This window comes from Dipodomys spectabilis, unplaced genomic scaffold, assembly GCF_019054845.1.
Source record: "Dipodomys spectabilis isolate Male_0828 unplaced genomic scaffold, ASM1905484v1 ptg000432l, whole genome shotgun sequence".
Taxonomy (NCBI): Eukaryota; Metazoa; Chordata; class Mammalia; order Rodentia; family Heteromyidae; genus Dipodomys; species Dipodomys spectabilis.
In genome coordinates this window covers 1053884-1075549 of record NW_024871109.1, presented here as the reverse complement: position 1 = coordinate 1075549, position 21666 = coordinate 1053884, and the positions used below count along the sequence as shown (strand labels likewise).

Here is a 21666-nt window from a genome sequence, read left to right as displayed (position 1 = left end):
ACCCAGAAGACCTGGACAGGCCTGCTTGCCTCCAGACCTGCAGTCTGGAGAAGGGCTAGTCTCAGGGAAGTCTGGAGCTGTGGGCTGTGGCAGGGCCAGTGGTATGTCCTGGGGACTTGGTTTGGGGGCTTTGGCCTCTGGAGACCGAGCAACTGGCAAGCCAGCACATGTGGGCAGGAGAGCATGCCACTGCCCTGGAGCAGCCCTGCTGCGCATTGAGGCTTGTTTGGTGACATCAGCTCCTGCGGTTGACTGACTGAAGAGGTCCTGCTCTAGTTCACATGTGCGCTCACACACAGCCTCAGCCACCTCAGGCTGCTCCTTTAAGGGTGCCGGAAGGCCATGGGGCCAGGCTGTGCCGCCGTGACCACGTCGGGCTTTCCCCAGAGGGTCAGCCAGTTCCCCGTGGGGCTTGTGACCAGCTTCTCCCCTTTCTGTGGCCTCCATAAGAATATCTCACAGAAGAACTTGTCTCCTGGGACTTGTCCCCCCGTGGACCCTGTCTGTGTCTCCTGGGACCCTGTCTGTGTCTCCTGGGACTTGTCCCCCCCGTGGACCCTGTCTGTGTCTCCTGGGACCCTGTCTGTGTCTCCTGGGACTTGTCCCCCCCGTGGACCCTGTCTGTGTCTCCTGGGACCCTGTCTGTCTGTGTCTCCTGTGACCCTGTCTGTGTCTCCTGGGACCCTGTCTGTGTCTCCTGTGACCCTGTCTGTGTCTCCGGTGACCCTGTCTGTCTGTGTCTCCTGTGACCCTGTCTGTGTCTCCGGTGACCCTGTCTGTGTCTCCAGTGACCCTGTCTGTGTCTCCTGTGACCCTGTCTGTCTGTGCCTCCTGTGACTTGTCCTCCAGGCTTTGCTGGGTGTCTACGCAGCTCTTCTGTCTCCTGGTCCTCTCCCCTAGGAGGAATGGCAGTGACCTGAGCCCCCAGGGCTGATTTGAAGTGGGCAGATAAAGGAGTTGGACATTCAAGGAGGCCCCAGTTTCGCCCAAAGCACTTACTTCCCTGTGTTAAATTCATGTCCATCCAGTACCTGCCTCTCATTGGCTCTCTTGCCTGTCTCTCCAGCCTACTTCTGTGACTCCGTTCTGTGTGCTGCGGGTGAAGTGCTCTTTGGTGTTTAAGTGCTGTACTAACAGGGCATCTTCAGCTTCCAGGAGGTGCTAGGTTGGCCAGGGGCTGACTGTGTCTTAGGAAGTGCTGTGGCCAGGGGTATCCAAAGACAGCTAAAAGGTCAGGCTGGACATCTAGGCGTGTCTCCCTGTGCTCCAGGGCTCAGCAGCAGCCCCAGATTCTTCAGGTTCACACCTCCTGCGTCCTTCTGAGAACTCTGGAGGGTTTCTGCCTTTCCTGAGATGGCGTTGGACCCTACTGCAAGCAGAAGCAGCAGGCACTGCGGAGGGCAGTGGAGCGTGGGGAAGGGGCATGCCGGCTGCAGCAGTGACCATGGGCACCCTTCATACGGTCATGTGGTACGGCTGCAGACAGCAGGCCCTGGAGGAGTTGGGCCAAGAGGCAGCAAGTTTGCAGGCCAGAGCCCTGGTGTCATTCTGGCCAGCCAGGCTGTGAGTTCCCATGGCCTCAGGACTGACCGTCCCCGGTGAGGGAGGTGTTTATAGGGTGAGTGTTGTTGTGAGGAACACATGGTTTGTGGAGTGTTACCGTGCCGTATGGTGTGCTCTCGTTGTAGACTATCAGGAAAGGGTGAGGTTTTGAGTCTCGTTTACCTAATCCTGTCTGGTTTCTGTTTTGTATCACCATGCAGACGAGCCGAGGCCCTGTGTTCCTCCATCACCTCGCAGCTTCCCCCTGTAAAAGGTCTGGGGCTGGGAAGGCGGCTCAGTGGTAGCGTGCTTGGAAAGGTGTGGGGCTGGGAAGGCGGCTCAGTGGTAGCATGCTTGCCTCGCAAGCATGAAGCCCCGGGTTCCATTCCTCAGTACCACATACACAGAAAAAGCCGGAAGTGTGAGGACTAAGGAGGAAATGGACAGTCAGCTCTCACTAGGTCTCTGCGGTTCCCTTCAGGACATATGGCTGTAAGCCTGCTGAAGCACAAGAGATACAGGCACCCAGAGGGGTGGAGGCCCTGTGGGTGGTGTGACTGTGCATTGCAGATGTGGAGCTGGGCTCTGAAATGGCAACCAGCTCCCCAAGATTGATGGACTCTGCTCAGCACACAGGACGTTGGACTGGCAGGATGCCGCCTGGCATGACCTGGGAGTTTCAGCTCCGTGGAGAACTTGGGATCCTGATAGCACCGTGGCTTCTATGTGTATGGCTGTCTTGGTTTTCTTTTGGTAGAGGAAGTTTTGTCAGTGTTTTTTACTTAGACACTTTCAGGAAAGAGCAGTTGTTTGAAGAACTTTAGCAACAACAACAAAATCAGCCATCTATTTCTGCCTTCCTCCTTCTTATCCAAGTGAGTGTCCCTGTGGTAAGCAGCCTTTCCCGATGGCCGTGGCCTTCTAGCAGATTGGTTTGGTACCAGTCACAACCCACCCCACCCGAGGAATGCTGTATCTTCTCCTGCCCGAGAGACCTTTCCACTGCCCATAGCAATAAGATTCCTACTATCCATCACTCATGCCTCCTATCAGTGTGAAGTTAGAAGTACAGGTGGTTGAATGTGATAGTGCATTAACCTCTTAAGTTGCTTTATTCCTTTTGTTTTGTTTTGTTTTGTTTTGTTTTTTTGTCAGTTGTGGGGCTTGAACTCTAGGCCTGGGCGCTGTCCCTGAGCTCTTCAGCTCAAGGCTAGCACTCTGCCACTTGAGCCACAATGCTTCTTCTGGTTTTCTGATGGTTTATTGGAGATAAGAATCTCACAGACTTTGCTGCTTGGGCTGGCTTTGAACTGTGATCCTCAGATCTCACCCTCCTTAGTAGCTGTGAGCCACCAGTACCAGGGCTTTTTGTTCTTTTTTATATCATGCTAGGTCCAAACAACTTCTATTACTACCTAGTATTCAGGGTGGGACCACTCCTCCAAAGCAACAGTTATTGGTATTTGCTACTTAGAAATGTACAGAGAGGTGACTTCTAATTAGGTAGTGAATTTTTTAATATAACACCAGGTGTGCAGGCAGCAAACAAACAAAAAACAGACAAGTTGTATTTCATCAAAATTTGTAACTCCTATGTGTAAAAGAACATATTGAGAAAATGTAAAAACATCCACAGAATGGAACTTATTTACAAATTAAATAAAAGGTATGTAAAGAAAACTCATCAGTGTAAAAAACACACACAAAAATGCAGTGGAAAATGGGCCAAAAATCTGAAGACATTTGTTTCAAGAAGATACAGAAATGGCCAATAAGCGAAAAACGGATGCTTGACATAACTGGCCCTGTGGGAAACAAGGAAAACCACTTTACAACTACTAGGAAGACTTTAGTCAAAGAGAGAAAAAGTAGTATTGTCAAGAGTGTGGAGAAACAATTGGAGCCTCATAAACCACTAGTGGAATATAAAATGACAGTCACTGGCAAAGTCTGGCAGCTGGGACGGTGGCTCAGTGGGAGACTGCTCGCCTGGCATGCATGAAGCCCTGGATTCGATTCCTCAGTCCCACACACACAGAAAAGGCCAGAAGTGGCGCTGTGGCTCAAGAGGTAAGAGCAGTAGCCTCCAGCAAAAGAAGCTCAGGGACAGTGCCCAGGTTCAAGCTCCAGGACTTGCAAAAAATAAGTTAACAAAATAAAATATGAAACTAGAACTGGGGTGCAGCTCAGTGGAAGAGCACATTCTTGGGCTCGATCCCCAGCACCGCACACACAAATAGAAAGGTGGCTACTAACGGCCATACAACCTGTGCATGTTACAGCAGCAGTCTTCTCAATAGGCAGAAAGAAACAACCAAACGCAAATCGGTGGGCAAATGAATATACAAGTGTCTGTACAAGACAACAGTGTTCAGCCATAGGAGGAAATGAGGAACTTACACAACACACATGGACCTGTGAAGCTTTGGAACATGCCTGGCACAAAAGAAGTTAGACACAGAAGGCCACAAGTTACCTGATTCTATGGGAAACATCCACAACAGAAAATGCACAGAAGGCAGGAGAAGCTGGCAGGGACAGAGAGAGAGGGCCCTGCAGGATTAGGGTTCCTTGTGGGTTTGTGGCTGGGTCAGCTGCATACTAACGCCACTGAATTGTGCACTTTAACTGTGACTAAAATGGTAAGCTTTCTTCCAAAATTTATACATGGAGCAATGAGGCCTACGGTCCATGGACGCCCTTCTGACTCTTCTTGTTTTCGGTTATAGAGATTCTTATGGACAGGGTAAATGTCCGAAAGAGTTGTTTTTCAGAGGCAAGCCTATGGTGGGGAGAGGACACTGCCTGGCTTCTTTCCAGAAATGACTCCAGTTTGTCAGGAGAGATGCACCAACATGCCCACAGACTAACCTAGGGGAACAAGGACAGTGTGGCTTTTAAATGATCACTTTAGTGCTTCAACTTTTTTCTACCAAGAATGGGGATGACTTGGCTTTATTTATGTGTTTGTTTGTTTGTTTATCATTCTGGGAATCGTGCCCAGCTCTCACATGTTCTGGCAAGCTGCTTCCCTGCCTTTGAGTGACTTGGGTTGGTATATTTAATGGAAGGAAACAACCAAGAGCCAGAGCTAGCTGTTCCAGGAAGATTTGTACTGTCATACAGTCCCTTTCCTGCTCTCCTCTTGAGTCAGGGCCTGGACTTGTCCCTCCTGCTCACAGCTCTGTGCTGGGAACACAGGGCCTGGTGTTTCAGGGCAAGTGGACAGGCTGGACTGTTAGGTCCAGAAAGGAAACCATTTGCCCAGGGTTTCTCCTTTGTTCATGAGAACAAAGTGTTGCTTAAAAGTTATAATAGAGCCAGCCAGACGCTGGTGGCTCACACCTGTAATCCTAGCTACTCGGGAGGCTGAGATCTGAGGATCACAGTTCAAACCCTGGGCAGGAAAGTCTGCCAGACTCTTTTTTTTTTTTTTGTCGGTCGTGGGGCTTGAACTCTGGGCCTGGGCACTGTCCCTCAGCTCTTCAGCTCAAGGCGAGTGCTCTACCATTTGAGCTACAGCGCCACTTCCGGTTTTCTGGTGGTTTATTGGAGATAGGAGTCTCACGGTCTTTCCTGCCCGGGCTGGCTTTGAACCGAGATCCTCAGATCTCAGCCTCCTGAGTAGCTAGGATTACAGGCGTGAGCCACCAGCGCCCGGCTCTGCAAGACTCTTATCTCCAGTAAACCACTCAGAAAACCGGAAGTGGCGCTGTGGCTTAAGTGATGGAGAGCTAGCCTTGAGCTGAAGGGACAGCGCCAAGGCCCAGAGTTCAAGTCCCACACCGACAAAAAAAAAAGGGTTATAGAGCCAAAGTATATTGTACTTAAAACTGATTTGTTGAATTGAAAAAAAAATTAAAAAGTTACAGTAAATACTTATTAGGTGAAAACTGATTTGGGGTTTGTTTTGTCAGCAATGTCAGAAGAAAGCGTGTTTTTTTACCCATGTGGCTTTCTCAGGGCATAGATTTCTCCTAAAATCTCATGTGAAAGAATTTATTTTAGGGGCTGGGAAGGTGGCTCAGTGGTAGAGCGCTTGCCTTGCATGCATGAGGCCTGGATTCGATTCCTCAGCACCACATAAGCAAAAAGAAAAAGCCAGAAGTGGCGCTGTGGCTCAAGTGGTAGAGCACTGGCCTTGAGCTGAAGAGCTGAGGGACAGCGCCCAGGCCCACAACTGGACCCCCCCCAAAAAAAGGAATTTATTTTAGGGGTCGCGTTTCAAAATTGAGGGTTCTTGATGTCCTTGTTAGTTTTTCTCCCAGAATGAACCGTTGTGCCGTGCCCTGGCCTGCCCCTCTCTCCCCACGGCCATGACAGAGTTGCTGTCCTTGCTGTGTGCCATTTATGTATTTTGTGCGATTCTTTTTTTGGGGGGGCGGGGTCCGGTCGAGGGCCTGAACTCTGGGCCTGGGCGCTGTCCCTCAGCTCTTCAGCTCAAGGCTAGTGCTCTACCACTTGAGCCACAGCGCCACTTCCGGCTTTTTTATTTTTTCTGCTTATGTGGTGCTGAGGAATCAAACCCAGGGCCTCAGGCATGCAAGGCAAGCGCTCTATCACTGAGCCACCTTCCCAGCCCCTTTTGTGTGATTCTTTTAGCTAGGAATGAGCAAATGACTCGACCCCCAAGTGCCCTGCTCCCCAAGTGTGGCCTCTGTGCTTCTAGAAGTTACCCTGCTGCCTGTCAGGGGTTTAGCCTCAGACGCAGGCACGCATTCCCTATCTGCCGCTCATTGGGCCACAAATGTTAGATTACTGATGAGGAAGACCTACGGGTTGTTACTCATTTTACAGTCACAGGCGCATGCCTGCTCTCACCAGCTTTCAACAGATTTGACCTCGGGCAGCTGCTGGTGGCTACCGGGTGCAACACTGAACTAGAGACCTGCTAGGAATAGAGGTGCAAGCCAGATGGTCAGAAGCTCTTCCCAGGCCGGGATACCTCAGGGTCAGAGCCCCGCTAACCACCACCTCAACTGCAGGATCATGTCCCGAAAAAGCCCGCGATGTCGCCTTAGAACTTGTGGAGCAGAGGCAGGAGGGGGCTGGGGACACCATTTGGGAAAGGGGAGGTGACCAAGGCCAAGCACCACAGAAATCCCCTGAGTCACGTCGGAGCGACAGGAGCCCCCAGGAGCTGCCTGCAGTGCCTGACGCTGCCGGGAAAGGCCCCCTGGGACCTGGGACACCTCAGCCTGGAGGGCAGCACCTTCTTGAGAGCCTCGTGGGAAACTGGCCCAGGCTCAGAGCCGCCCCACAGCTGTGTGTGGAGCCCAGCGCCTACTGTCTACCGTTCCGGCAGGCCCTGCCCCCTCCTCCCTTGTCAGAATGCGTCAGTCACCTTCGCCACCAGCACAGGCAGTCATGGTGACTGGAGGGCACCGGTCCCAGGAAGGAGACACACCAGCAGACCAGCGGTGGGACTCTTCTTTTCAGTGGTCACCAGCAGCCCCAAACCACCCCACAGGCCAGCACGGGCTGCCAGGAGACAGCGTGTGACAGGCCAGACAGTGTCTGGCCTCCGAGGTCATACCCTGAGCGTATGGCATAGCTCCCTTCCCAGGAAAGAGATAAGACTAAAGCAAGCACCTGCAGGCAGGGCCTGGGCAGTGTATGCCAGCCTCAGACCCGGGCAGCAGAGCAGCACAGTGGTGAGGCTGCTCCCAAGAAGGCCCCAAGCTTGTGGAGATGGGTTTGGGGGAGCAGGCACTGGTGCTGGGCTGACCTCCAGCCCAGCCTTTCCCTTCCATGGGCTATGAGCACGCTACCAGGGGGTCTTCACAGCAGTACAGACATAGCCTACTCTGCTGGCTTTGTGCTGGGTGGTTGTTGTTTTGTTGTTGTTGCTTTGTTTTGTGGGGGGAGGAGGGGTTGCCAGTCCTGGGGCTTGAACTCAGGGCCTGAGAGCTGTCCCTAAGCCTCTTTGTGCTCAAGGTGAGTGCTCTACCACTTGAGCCACAGTGCTACGTCTAGCTGTTAATGAGTAGTTTTTGGAGATGAGTCTGACAGACTTTCCTGCCTGGGCTGGCTTTGAACCATGATCCTTAGATCTCAGCCTCCTGAGTAGCCAGGATTATAGGCATGAGCCACCGGTGCCCAGCCTGTGCTGCTCCTTTAAATCTTACTAAACTTTCTGACGCTAGAGCACCCCTGGCAACGCGACAGCAGCTCTGGGATACTTGTGCAGGGCATGCCCTATGTGCCCTGTCCCTCATACCAAAGGTGATAGAAGCCTTATGCCAGAGTGATACACCTCTGACTGTTTGCTCTTCCAGTGAGAGGGCAGAGCATCTGTGAAGACAGCCCTCATGATTCCAAATGCAGTACTAAAAATCACAGGGATGGCATCTCCTGATACTCAACATCTCTGCTTAGCTGGGAGTAAGAGCAACTCCGGCCCTCCTGGCGGCCTGGGCCAGGGGCTTTCACACTGCACTTTTTTGGGTTCCTATCACTTGGGGCACTAGGGGCTGGGAATTTAGGGGACAGGAGAAAAGGACACAAATCTTAAAATTTTCAAGACAAAGTCGGAAGGAAGGATAAGACTCCTGAGAAATTAGGGATTCCATCTTCATACATGGAGCATTTTATTTTTCAGTTTTCATAGCAGGCTTTTAAAAGTCTGTCTCTGTTATCTTTAGGAATAAAATCTTGTTCCAGCTTGTTGGGGATGCGTGGAGTACTCCCTCTGGAATGCTTCCCGTATGTTTGCCTGTGGGTTATTGTGGAGAAGGAGGCTGGTCTTGGCTGCTCATGGACAAGCTGGGGCAAGGCGAACATACTTGCATAGGCCTGCCTGCCAGGCAACTTAAGTCTTCCATGCAGCAGTTGTTGTAAGGACGAGAGTGAAAAGCATTCTACTTTCTGTGTCCTCCATCTTTCCTTTCCATGTTCACATATTAAACCAGTGGACCTTCTGCGGATCAGTAAGGAAAGCTGCTGCTGCGGGAGCTGGTTGCTATGGCAACAGTACACCTAAGGTGGCCGAGCACTCCAGAGGGAGTTTAACTTCGTTTTGGGTTCTATTGGGAGGACAGCTGCTACAGATCATTTTACAGTACACCCCGAGTCCTTTCAGCGGGCTCACCGTCAGACCTGGGCAGTCAGCTTCAGGACATACTGGGAAATGGACACAGCCTGAGGTGTGGTCCTCCTCATCACCGTGCCGTCAAAAGTAAAGTCAAGCTGAATGACCAGAAACAAGGAGTAAAGAAATTTAGGATTTTGTGTAACCATTAAAAGTACCTCAAGGTGGAATATTTGTTGAACAAATACTCTTAATCTACAGTATTATTGAAAAAAAGTATCAGGCACACTATGTGAGCCTCATGCAGAAATGCTACTACAGGTCAGTGTCCGTTGTGGACTGTTGGGTGATGGCCATGAAGCCAGGCTAAGTGTGTGTAAGTACTGCAGTAAGCACGCATCAGTTATGTAATCAGAGGAATCACTGCGCTACCTGAACCAACCAGACTTGGGAAGGCCTGGTCTGGAAGAGCACGTGTCTCCCCCACACCGCTTATGCAAAGGCTGCGTGTGCCCAGGATGTGGCCAAGAGCACTGGGCACACCAGGCAAGAGCCTCACGTCCGTGGTTCTCACACTTTTCCTCTGCCCCAGGACAAACCCACACTTGCTTCCAGACGCCTTGCAGGTGAAGTGTCGGACACACCTGGTTGCGTAGTGCATGCGGTAAGAACTTCTGAACTCATTGTAAAACTGGGAGGGGATCTGCTGTCTTTCTCACAAATGTGCTATGGAGAGGCCATGGCTTTGGCTCTGTTTTGACTGTCATTTCACCTGAAAACATATCTGGGCTCACAGGTTAAATCAAGACTCCACCTGTATCATCTTTTTTTTTTTTAATTGTGAAAATACTGTATAGAGGGGTTACAATTACATGGGCAAGATGATGAGTACATTTCTTACCAAGCTGTTGCCTCCTCCTTGGTTTCCCCTTCCCATCCCTTCCCATCTCCCACCACCCCCCTCCTCTTTCTGTGTTCTTGAACAGGAATTTTTGTTGTTGTTGTTCCCCCAGTTCTGGGGCTTGAACTGTGGGCCTGGGCTCTGTCCCTGAGCTCCTTTTGCTCAAGGCTAGCACTCTACCACTTGAGCCACAGTGCCACTTCCGGCTTTTTCTGTGATTAACTGGAGATAAGAGTCTCATGGACTTTCCTGCCAGGCTAGCTTTAAACTGCAATCCTCCGGCTGGGCACCCGTGGCCCACGCCTGTAATCCTAGCTACTCAGGAGGCTGAGATCTGAGGATCATAGTTCAAAGCCAGCCTGGGCAGGAAAATCTGTGGAACCTTCTCTCCAATAAACCACCAGAAAACCGGAAGTGGTGCTGTGCTCAAGTGATAGAGTGCTCGCCTTGAACTAAAGAGCCAAGGGACAGCGCCCAGGCCCAGAGTTTAAGCCCTACAACTGACAAAAAAACAAAAAAACCTGCAATCCTCAGATGTCAGCCTCCTGCGTAGCTAGGATTACAGGTGTGAGCCACTGGCACCCAGCTGAATAGGAATTCTTGAATAAGAATGAAGGCAGTTGTGGCAGTTGGCAGAATATAAGGCTTATAAACTATAAATGGAACTACTGGGAATGGATGTAGAACCCAGGAGATGCTTAGTGAGGATGAATGGCTGGGTGCTGCTAGAACTCATGAGAGGTTATGGGGGACAAAACGAGGGAAAGAAGGGAGGGAGAGAGGGAGGGAAGGAAGGAGGGAAGGCAGGAAGGCAGAAAGGAAGGGAGGAAGGAAGGGAGGGAGTGAAGGAAGGCAGGAAGGAAGGTAGGAAGGAAGAGAGGGAGGGAAGGAAGGAGTGAAGGAAGGAAGGTAGGAAGGAAGAGAGGGGGAGAGAAGGAAGGAAGGGAGGGAGGGAAGGAAGAAAGGAAGGCAGAAAGGAAGGTAGGAAGGAAGAAAGGGAGGGAAGGAAGGAAGGGAGGGAAGGAAGGAAGGGAGGGAGGGAAGGAAGAAAGGAAGGTAGGAAGGGAGGGAGGGAGGGAGGGAAGGCAGGAAGGCAGAAAGGAAGGTAGGAAGGAAGAGAGAAAAGGAAGGAAGGAAGGAAGGAAGGGGCGGGCAGCAGTAAGTTTACCTTATTTTAGCCCACTGTAGGAAGCACAGCCCCCAGAATTCCCTCTTCAGAAGACTGACGCTTCTTGCTGGGAGGGCTTGGACTTGCCACACCTTCTTCTGGGCATCTTCTTTCACCTGCTCCTCTGGGGCTCAGATCCTTGGATGCCAGAATCCCTTCCTTATTTTTGTTGGCATGCGCAATTCCAGGAGGCATGCAGAACAGCCATGGCTGAGTGGCTGCACAGCCTCCAGGCAGACCCAGCTCTTACTGGAGAGTACATAAGGGTTCGACTAACAGTCACTATTCTGAAGGAAGGCCTCCAGGACTTAAAGTGGAGGGCATACAGAGCCCGGGCTGCCACTGTCTGGTAAGACCACCACTCCTAGTGTGTGTGTGGTGTGTGTGTGCGCGCGCACGCGTGTGCGTGTGTGCACGTACACATGTGCGCGCCTGTGCGTGTACATGCGTGCATGCACGCACACATGCCAGTACAAGCGCTTGAACTCAGGACCTAGGCATTGTCCCTGAAAGATGGGGCTCTACCATTGTGTTATCTATGCATTAACACTAGCACTCTGTCACTCGAGCCATGCCTCCACTTCCAGCTTTTTGACGCTTAATTGGCCATAGGAGTCTGGTGGACTTTCTTCCCTGGGCTGACATTGAGTCACAGTTCGCTTGAGTAGCTGGAATTGCTGGTGTGAGCCGCCAGCACCCAGTACCACCACTCCTGATCGAGAAGCAGTGCCTCCTTGGTGTGTGTGTTTTCTATGGGACGGAGACATGAGCGATGCCGTCATCTACAACAAGGCAGCATTAGAAAACATCCCAGAAATGCATGACCTTGTGGTCACTGAGCTCCGCCAGGCATGAAAGAAACTACAGCAGGTCATGGCTGCAGTCCTGTAGCCTGTGTGCTGAGCTGAAGAAATAGCCTGTGCAGACAAGGTCCAGGTCAGGACCCCAGGGCACCAGAGGCCAAGATAGTCAGGTAAGTGTGTGTCAAGTTGATTAGGTACCAGGATGCAGAATGATGCTCAGCAAGAGCTGAATCCATGGAAGGTGCTACCTGGAGCTAGAAGAGCTCTGAAGGCTGACTGGACCCGTGGCGGGGTCATCACACAAACAACCCCTGCAAGCCAGTCACTCTGCGGTCTCCATCTGCACACAGGGTATGCAGCAGTAACCAGAGTGGATGCACATTCAGAGCCAGTCCAGGCAGGAAAGTCTGTGAGACTCTGCCATGGGGCCTGAACTCTGGGCCTGGGCGCTGTCCCTCAGCTTTTCAGCTCAAGGTTAGCACTCTACCACTTGAGTCACAGTGCCACTTCCGGCTTTTTCTGCTTATGTGGTGCTGAAGAATTGAACCCAGGGCCTCATGCATGCAAGGCAAGCACTCTACCACTGAGCCACCTTCCCAGCCCAGTCCATGAGACTCTTATCTCCAATATAACACCAGAAAACCCGAAGTGGCACTGTGGCTCAAGTAGTAGAGCGCTAGCCTTGAGCTGAAGAGCTCAGGGACAGTGCCCCAGTAGTTCAAGCCCCACAACCAAAAAAGAAAAAACAATTTCTAGTCTGATGGGGCTGGGAAGGTGGTTTCGTGGTAGACTGCTTGCCTAGCATGCGTGAAGCCCTGGGTTCTGTTCCTCAGTATCATATACACAGAAAAAATCGGAAGTAACGCTGTGGCTCAAGTGGTAGAGCACTAGCCTTGAGCTAAAGAGCTCAAGGACAGTGCCCAAACCCAGAGTTCAAGCCCTGTGCTGGACAAAAATAAAATTTCTAGTCTGAGCCATGTGCTGGTGGCTCACAACTGTAATCGTGACTGCTCAGGAGGCTGAGATGTGAGGATTGCAGTTTGGAGCCAACTCAGGAAGAAAAGTCCATGAGACTCTTCTAATTAGCCTGCAAAGTCCAAAAGTAGAGCTATGGCCCAAGTGGTAGAGCACCAGCCTTAAGCATAAAATGTAAAGGGCAGCGCTTAGACCTTGAATTCACACCCTAGTACCAGCATACACACTAAGAGTTAACATATTGCTTGATGAAGAAGTCATGACAAGTTTGCTCTCATAAGAAATATATTCCAGGGCTGGGAAGGTGGCTCAGTGGTAGAGCGCTTGCCTTGCATGCATGAGGCCCTGGGTTCGATTCCTCAGCACCACATAAGCAGAAAAAAAAAAGCTGGAAGTGGCGCTGTGGCTCAAGTGGTAGAGCACTAGCTTTGAGCTGAAGAGCTGAGGGACAGCGCCCAGGCCCAGAGTTCAGGCCCCACGACCAGACCAAAAAAAAAAAAAAAAAAGCCCAAAAAAAAGAAAAGAAATATATTCCAGAAACCAAACTTGGAATCTTAGGAATGGGGCATTCTTTAAAACAATTTTTTAAAGATAGTTTAGAACTTTTCGCTAATAAAGTCCATGTGTGGTGGTTTATATTTAAGAAGAGATAAACAGATTGCTGTCTAAACTTCCAAGTCCTGTGGCCCCAGCCCTGTCTGCAGACAGGCAGGCTTCTCATCAGGAAGGCCGGCCGGATGGCTGAAGCCACAAACCACACCCTTTGGGGGCTGGGAAAGAAGGGCCAAGTAAAGCCCAAAGTCAGCCCATCTCTTCAACAACCTGGGAATTTACCCTCCAGAAACCTCTTCTCTGAACTCAGATTCCAAGCTATTTACTATTTATTACAAGAACATAAACCTGCATACCCACATAAAACAGGAGAGGGTGCACCCCGTGGGAGAGAAGAGTACTGACTGCTACAGCGTTGTATGGTTGCAGTAAAGCAAGACCTGCCCTCCTCCTGTCCTGTGAATACTCAGACCGCACAGATAACGCAATGGTAGTACCTGTCACAGTGTGGGAAGAAAATGGATGTTCATTAATTCAAGGGGAGAAAATGCGGTCTGAGGAGTTCTAGCGTTGCTCATCCCTGTGCAGTTTAATATCAGCTTGTTGGGGGATGACCGGAAAAAACAAACACCTGTTTTATACTTGATGAGGGTTAGTGAAAAACTAAGCTGTGAGACCAAAGCCAGGAGCACGTCTCCAGCATACCTACAGCCCCACTTCGTAGGCAAAAGTCTGCCTCCAGGCAGTCAAGACCTTTTTTAAAAGACAGAAGTACCCATTTATTAGGCTCCTGTGTCTGAGTGTGCCAGTCCTAGGGCTTGAGCGTTTTTGCTCAAGACAAGCACACTATCATTTGAGCCACGGCTCTGCTTCCAGCCTTTTGGTGGTTCATTGGAGATCAGAGTCTTGTGGATGGTCCTGCCTGGGCTGACTTCAAACAGTGATCCCCAGATCTCCACCTTCTGAGTAGCCAGGAGAAAAGGTGTGAGCCACTGGTACCTGGCTTTATTAGGTTCTTAGTAAGAAATTCAGAACACCAACTTATTCTTGCATACTTCGATTTGTTAGAGCAAAACCAGGTTGCACCTAGCCCTGGAGCTGAGAATTAACTTTGATCTTTGGTTAAAACTTGCAGTTCCACAGCTTTCTGCTCCCTGCTCACCCCTGCAGTGCCCTGAGTTTGTCTAGAGTCTCACCTTCCTGGTGTCTGGGCTTCCACAGCAGCTGCTGTGGAAATAACTGTGAGGTGTTCAGGAATCTTCACATCACATACCAGTTTCTGCAGAGTACCAGTGGCAGATTCCTGGTGGGCTGTGTGCTGGCCACCTCTCAGTACCACCTGGGAGAAGGGATTCAGTCACTAGCAGCAAACTGCTGCTCAGATGCTTCTAGAAGCGTGCACACACACACCAGCACTAGGGCTTGTGCTCGGGGGCCTTTTGTGCTTGCTTGGCTTTTTTGCTCATGGCTGGTGCTGAACTACTTAAGCCATGCCTCCAGTTTCTGCTTTTTGCTGGTTAGTTGGGAATAGAGTCTCTCAGATTTGTCTGTCCAAACTGACTTTGAACTTTGATCCTCAAATCTCAGCCTTCTGAATAGCTAGGATTACAGGTGTGAGTCACTGGTGTTCAGCTATGAAAGGTTTGAGAGTTTTCCTGTGGTTACTGCCAACTTGCCTTCCCTTTCCTCCTTTTCTCTTACCCATACTTGCCCCCACCAACTTCCTATGGTCTTATTTGTCTTTATTCCACCCTGCTTTTGTCTTCTGCAGCCAAGGTTTTGGACAGATGATTTTAAGGGTGCCTGTGAGCTGGCTCTCAACTTCACGTGAGGCCCAGCCCCTCAGTACCTCCCTGGCATTAGTTTGTCTAACATGTTTTGTCTTGCAGTAGCCCCACACTCGGGCAGTGTTCACACCTCTCCTGGTAAGATTGCCATGTCTCACTCTGCCAGTCACTGACCCCAAACAGACCTCGCTGATTCTCTAAGAAATACCTTACGTGCAGCTGTTGAGGCTAGTTACATCAGTATGTGCAGAGAAATCAGACAGGCTGGCTTCCTGGGAATCAACCTAAAACAGAGCTCCTTCTCCGTCTCACAGTAGGAAGGAAGAACAAAGGAGAGTCCGTTTAAGGGACCCAGTTGGGTCTGTTCCAACCCAAACTTCCATGACATCTTCCCAGGTCTTGGGCCTGGTGAAGGTTAGCCCACATCTTTGGTACTAGCTATCCCTCTAGGTACCTAAACCTTCCTCATATCGCTAATTCTCCTTGTTGCAGGGTCTTTCTTCCACCTCTTACCCTCTAAGTCCTTTAGTTTTGATTGTGTGCCAGTTTGAAGATCTCTAAACAGAGTTCATTTTAGGGAGGTGCTCACGCTTTGCCTTGGCCTTGAGTGTACGTGGCACATGCTTTGCTCGGACAGGGCTGGAACTGGTGCAGCAATGGGTCTGTGTGTCAGGGAGGCGGCCTGGGGGCCGGCGGTGCCGGCTCTCCCACCTTGCAGCACCCGGTTGCCCCAGCTCCTCTCTGGCTGCCTGTGTGTGAGGTCCTCTTCTCCTTACTCTCGTTCTGGACCGTTTCAGAGGAGGCAGACCACTACAGCTTCGGGGCAGGCACGCTGTCGCGGAAGAAGAGAGTGCTGGTGACTCTGCGGGACGAGGGTCTCCGCCGGCGCGCCCACCTGGACATCGGCATGCCACATGACTTCCGCCCGGTGTCCTCCATCATCGACGTGGACATCCTCCCCGAGACTCACCGCCGGGTGCGCCTCTACAGACACGGCTGCGAGAAGCCACTGGGCTTCTACATCCGAGACGGGACCAGTGTGCGGGTAACGCCCCAGGGGCTGGAGAAGGTCCCGGGCATCTTCATTTCCCGCATGGTGCCCGGGGGCCTGGCGGAGAGCACCGGGCTCCTCGCTGTGAATGACGAGGTGCTGGAGGTCAACGGGATCGAGGTGGCCGGGAAGACGCTGGATCAGGTCACAGACATGATGATTGCCAACAGCCACAACCTCATCGTCACCGTCAAGCCTGCCAACCAGAGGAACAACGTGGTCCGCAGCAGCCGCACGTCGGGCAGCTCTGGCCAGTCCACGGACAGCACCGCCAGCCACCACAGCCTGCAGGCCGCCCACGTCCTGCAGAACTTCCACCTGGAGGAGATGGAAAGTGATGAGGAAGCCGACATTGTCATCGAAGGGGCTCTGGAGTCTCAACACGTCCCCAAGGCTCAGGGCCTCGTGCGGGCCAATGGCGCGGGGCTGGCCCACAGTCTGCAGCGGGACCTGGGCCTGCACAACTCCGGGAGGGAGAGCAATGGCAGCATTCACAAACTGCTCAGCTCCCTGAAGCCAGACCCTCGCCACACACTGGTCCTCCCACAAGGAGGGGTAGAGGAGCACGGGCCGGCCGTCACGCTGTAGGAGCCGGCCCCCGGCCTTGGACGGGCGGACGTCCCAGACCGGGTTGCCTCAGACCTGTGGTTGAGGGGAGCTGGCGACACTCAGATACACAGGGATTTCAGCAGTAAGTTTTCAAAGGGAAGTCTTTCAAATGTTACCAATTTTTAAATAATTGTGTACGTTGCCCCCTCATTCCCACAGCCTTATTTCAGCTTTTAGACAGGAACTGAAAATACCGTATTTTTATAGGATTTCTCCAAAGAATCTAAAATGCACAAACATGCACAAGCCTAAGTGCATGCCCCAGAAAGGCAGAAAGTATTTTTAAACTATAAAAATTAATGCTTTTAAACTTGTGTGAAAATACCATGCTGCTGGAGCTCTGCTGACCTCAGCACGGCTTGGACAAGACAGACTTTCTGAGGGCAGACGCGGCCTTGCCGGGACAGGCGAGGCCACAGCAGGAGGACTCGATGCTCAGAAAAGCCACTGGGCATCCATCGAGAATCGCCGGTGGCCCAGCACCCGCCTGCGGCTGCAGCGCCATCCTACCACTATACCCTCACGCAGCCATCTCCAGTGAAGGAAGCCAGGGCCACTGCTCGCTGGAAGCGTGATTAAAAACCAGTGTCTACTCTGAAGCTGTCCAGTTGTCCTTGGGTCAGCTGGCTCTGGGGCACTTTTTAAGCCAAAATGAGAGAGGACACTGTGAAGCCTCTGTGTTCACTCATGTGGATGTATGCTTTGTTATCTTACTTTTAGAACATCTAGTTCTTTTTAAAAGTCACTGCTATGCTACGCTCACTTCCATTCCTAGCATAGTGCTCAGTGGGCATGAGTTCTTTGAACTATAAAGTCACATGGAACTTGATAGATTTGACAGACGTTAGATTCATTGTCATTTTTATTTGACCTTTGAAGTTTATTCTTGACTCAACTAGCTGTCAGTGTGTTTTCCTCCTGAATACAATGTCAGGAAGAAAATGTCACATTAATTCTTTGAGAACAAACTAGCTGAAAGAATCCTTGGTGTAAATACAGGTAAGAGTATTTTCCAGGTTTTTCTGGCAGGTAGACCTACCTGTTGCTCTTATGGTCCAGCACCACCTGCTGGCCAGCAGCAGAAATGCCCTGCTCTCATGTCAGCCATAAACTGCACATCTCATCATTTGTCTTCATTAAGTAAAAAGAACATGATTTTCCTTTTATTGATCAGAAGTAGCTTTTGCTGAAAAGTGTTTCCTGGGCCTGGGTCTGAGTTCCATTAGCGTACTAAGGATTCTTGACTGCTTGTTCATGGGAACAAGATGCTCCCTATGAAGTCTCAGTATGGGTCCAGACCTCCAAATGCATGGTCTTTGAAGCACTTCAAAAGCACAGCATTTGTTCTTGGGACAGTTATAAGCAAGTTTTTTACTAAGTAAACAAGCATTACATAATTTGAACTCTTGACATTCACCTACTATTAGAAATGTTCCAATATAAATTATTGCTGGTTGAATATGTTTTATTAAACTGGGTTTGCTACCAAGACAAAAAGTTACATTTCTTACCATGTTTTAAGTTGTTCAGCAACTGTGAATCTTTTTTTAAGGAGAAAAAGAGGCTTTATATGCTGTTGCTTTAATTGTAGGAATTGTGAGCTGCTTGGAGTGGCTGCTTGAGTGTATTTTTCTACCAAGATTTATAATGATCTGCCATTTTCTCATTTAAAAAATGTCAATATATATTAAAGTTTCTTTGGTTTTATATGTCAGAGAATAAAGACTTTTTTGCCTTTGAGTTAACAAAATGCAATGCTGATATATTTCAGTTGTGTTTTGAATAAGGGTAGAGTGTTTATATCAATGGCAGAAAAAAAAAACTCAGAAAACACTGAATCCTATTTTTCAAGATATGTACCATATTTATCATGTATACTCACACATTGGTTGAGGTGTTCATTGTTACCATTTTACAGTTGAAAAACTGGATCCAAGCTCAGATTGATAGGTCCTCCTGGAAAATCTTTTTCTATTGTAGAGTCCTCTGTAAATACAATCTGGTTTGCAAAGTTTCCACTAACATTCTGTTTTATGTGTGGTGTGCCAGTCCTGGGACATGAGCTCAGGGCCTGGGCGCTGTCCCTGAGCTTTTTTGCTCAAGGCTAGCTCTCTACCACTTGAGCCACAGCTCCACTTCCAGATTTTTTTTTTAAAATTCAGTGGCTAGCTAAAGTACATGTTCATCTAATGGTTCTATGGGTTTTATTAAAAATGGATTTCTGCTGGCTACCTAAAACCATTACCATTTGAAAGCATCCAAAACTAAGCAGAAACAATGCACTGCAGCAATGCACTGTTTAGATAATAGACATAATGGAGCTGGTCTAAAGCTTACAGCAAGGACAGCACGTAAGGACATGCGCTTCCCACAGCACAATGCTCCTCAGTGAGTAAGATGAACCCAGAAAAACAAAGACATAATCCTAGCCAATCAGGATTCTGAGAATCATTCTAGAGCCAGCCTCGTCAGACAAGCCCGTGTGATACTTTTGCCTCCAGTTAACCAGCAAAAAGCCAGACATGGGGGTGTGGCTCAAGTAGTAGAATGCTAGTTGTGAAAGAAAAAAGCCAAACAAGAGGGAGAGGCCCTGAGTTCAAACTCCAGTACCATCATACACACACATCACTACCACCCCCAAAAAAATATACAGCAATAACACATGGTACCAACGGGGCGTTCAAATCCCACCTCAGGATCGTTCTAGCTTAACAAGTTATTCAACCTCTCATATCTCAATTTCCTATGTGAAATAAAAGGCAGGCATGCTGAAGACAATGGCGTTCAGAATAAGCAACCATGGTGACATTACTCAGCTTACTTCCTAACAGAGAGTTAGCAGCTGGTAAATGTTTCTAGTAAGACCTTAAGACTTAAGTGTTCGTCAGTTACTTTCAAGTTTATTTGTATTGACAACTCCACTTACAGGCTTTCGGAACTTCAGTTTTCATCAATTTTGATCTATACTCCTAAAAATGTAGTAATGAGCAACTATTTAACATCAACATATGGCATCGAGTGCCTTCCTCAGAGTGGTACTCAGGGCTTTGCCCCAACTAGGGGCACTTAATGGTGAGTTTTTGATGGGCACAACTGGAACACCCTAGTGCACAAATACAGGCGCAGCCTAAACCTATCTGTCCCAGGACCTTGGGGGTAGGAGGTTGAGGTCTAAGGTGCACAACAAAGGACAGGCCAGATGGCAGCCTGCCCTTGCTGGCACCTAAAAAATGAGTCTGGCCATGTCAAAACTAGTAGCACACAACCACTGTAGAGCATGAAACTGGCATCCAATTCGTCTTCTTGGTACCTTAGGGGCTACAATTATTAAAGCATCAGGAACCTCTGGCCATGCTACAGCCCTACGGTATAAAGGCCACACACTGAAATTGAGGGGAAAACTGAGCCAGCCAGTCATACGCATCTATATCATCTCAGCACTTGAGAGTTGAATCTGAAACAGCCTGTGCTACATAGTAAATCTCAGGACAGCCTGAACTATACTGAAAAGTCTCATGTAAAAAAAAAGTGAAGGGGGTAAGATTGTTTCATTGTAGGTATGTGTGAAAATATAACCTTGGAATTCCCCTCTGTATCATTAATGTAAGCTAATTTTAAAAGTCATTAATTTTTAAAAAGAACTGGTGAAAAAAAGGAATGAAAACTGGTGTTTAAAGATAAAGTGACTATTATTAGGCAAGGTCATAAGGTGGCTTTGAATCCTGGTGACCCTGCAAAAGATATCACAAGATATCACACAAATACTGGCTCTGGCTGTATGACAACAAGATGCCTTGGGACTCTTCTAGCAAGAAGCTATCACCGAAGATAGCCCCTGCATCTTAGACTACTAGAAAGCCAAAAAGACTTATCTTCCATAAAATTGTTCCAATTTTAGCTATTTTGTTACCACAGGGGAGAAAACAAGCCAGGAGATTAACACAAGTCACATCTATTGTTAGCAATCTGCATTACGCTGCTTTATTTTACACGGTGACAAGCCTTCATAACATAAATGTGATTATCTATATCCATATCTAGATTCTGTCAGTCATTATTTTTCTTAGCTGGTGCTGAGGCTTGAACTCAAGGCCTAGGTGCTATTCCTTAGTACTTCCCCATCAAGGCTGGCACTCTACCACTTCAGCTATAGCTCCACTTGTGGCTTTTTGGCAATTTAATTGGTGTTGAGTCTCACAGACTTTCCTGCTTGGACTGGCTTCAATCCTTAATCCTCAGATCTGAAACTCCTAAGTAGCTAGGATCACAGGGATGAGCTACCTGTGCCTAGCTGCTAATTTTTTTTTGTTTTTAATGAGACATGTCTCGCTGTGTTACCTGGGCACTCTTCAAACTCCAGGGTTCGACCGATCCTCTTGCCTCAGCCTCCCAAACCGATGGGGCACAGATCCGTGCCGCCACCCCTGGCTCACAGAAATGTAAAGTGAAAAGAATTAAGCTGTTCTATTTGCAGTGGTGTAATAATTTTTAATTCAAAATAGACACTCTGAAAACAATAGGTAAAATAAAGTCCAACAAGCTCTGAATTTACAACAGAGTACACCAACAGTTACAACTGCCTCGAAATGCACATTACAGCCATCACATGCAAGTGTTGTATTTGTAAAAATACAGCAACACTGTAGCACTTCATAGAAGCTGTCAGACTCTGCACAAGTAGGACAGGCTCCTCTCAGCAGGATGACACTGGTACCAGACAGCGGTCCACATTACTACTTCTGGTGCTTCGTTTTACAGTGTATGGTTAAAGAAGGTTTGGCTTCCATACAATAGTGATATAATGGAGATTCTTCAGCAATACCCTGTGTCTCATTCCTTTGGACACCTAGGCCAGAGGAAAAAGCCTTTTATCCAACTCTATCTACCGTACTATCCCAAGCTACTCCAACCACAAAGATGAGCTCTTGGTTTACACCCCTTCACTCTGTACCTAAATCTCATCTCCATTTCAGGTCATGTCTACAAGCAGTGGCAGGCATGAAATGCTTGAATGTCATGACCCCTCCTTTCTGCTAGTTTATGAGCATTCAAGTAAGAGTTCTGGATGTGTTTTCTTAACTTTTATTCTAAAGGCACTAAAGATTTACTGTCATGTCTTTGAATGGAGAAGTGACTTGTCACTGTATCAATAGAGAATATTTACACTGCAAAGTATTTCTGCTCCTACAAAGATTTTATTTATAAAATAACACTTGATTATAAGCTGTATACCACATATCAGGCTCAG

General features: G+C 49.1%; 1 protein-coding gene across 1 annotated transcript in view; it reads left to right on the top strand.

The window, feature by feature from the left end:
- The window catches only part of Pard6g (par-6 family cell polarity regulator gamma), a 73674-nt gene extending 55549 nt beyond the window's left edge, over positions 1-18125 (top strand). Inside the window, exon 3 of the mRNA XM_042668330.1 lies at positions 15556-18125. Within this exon, the coding sequence (XP_042524264.1) occupies positions 15556-16397 (842 nt within the window). The 3' untranslated portion in view covers positions 16398-18125. The remainder of the gene's footprint in view (positions 1-15555) is intronic.
- The last annotated feature ends 3541 nt before the right edge of the window (positions 18126-21666 follow it).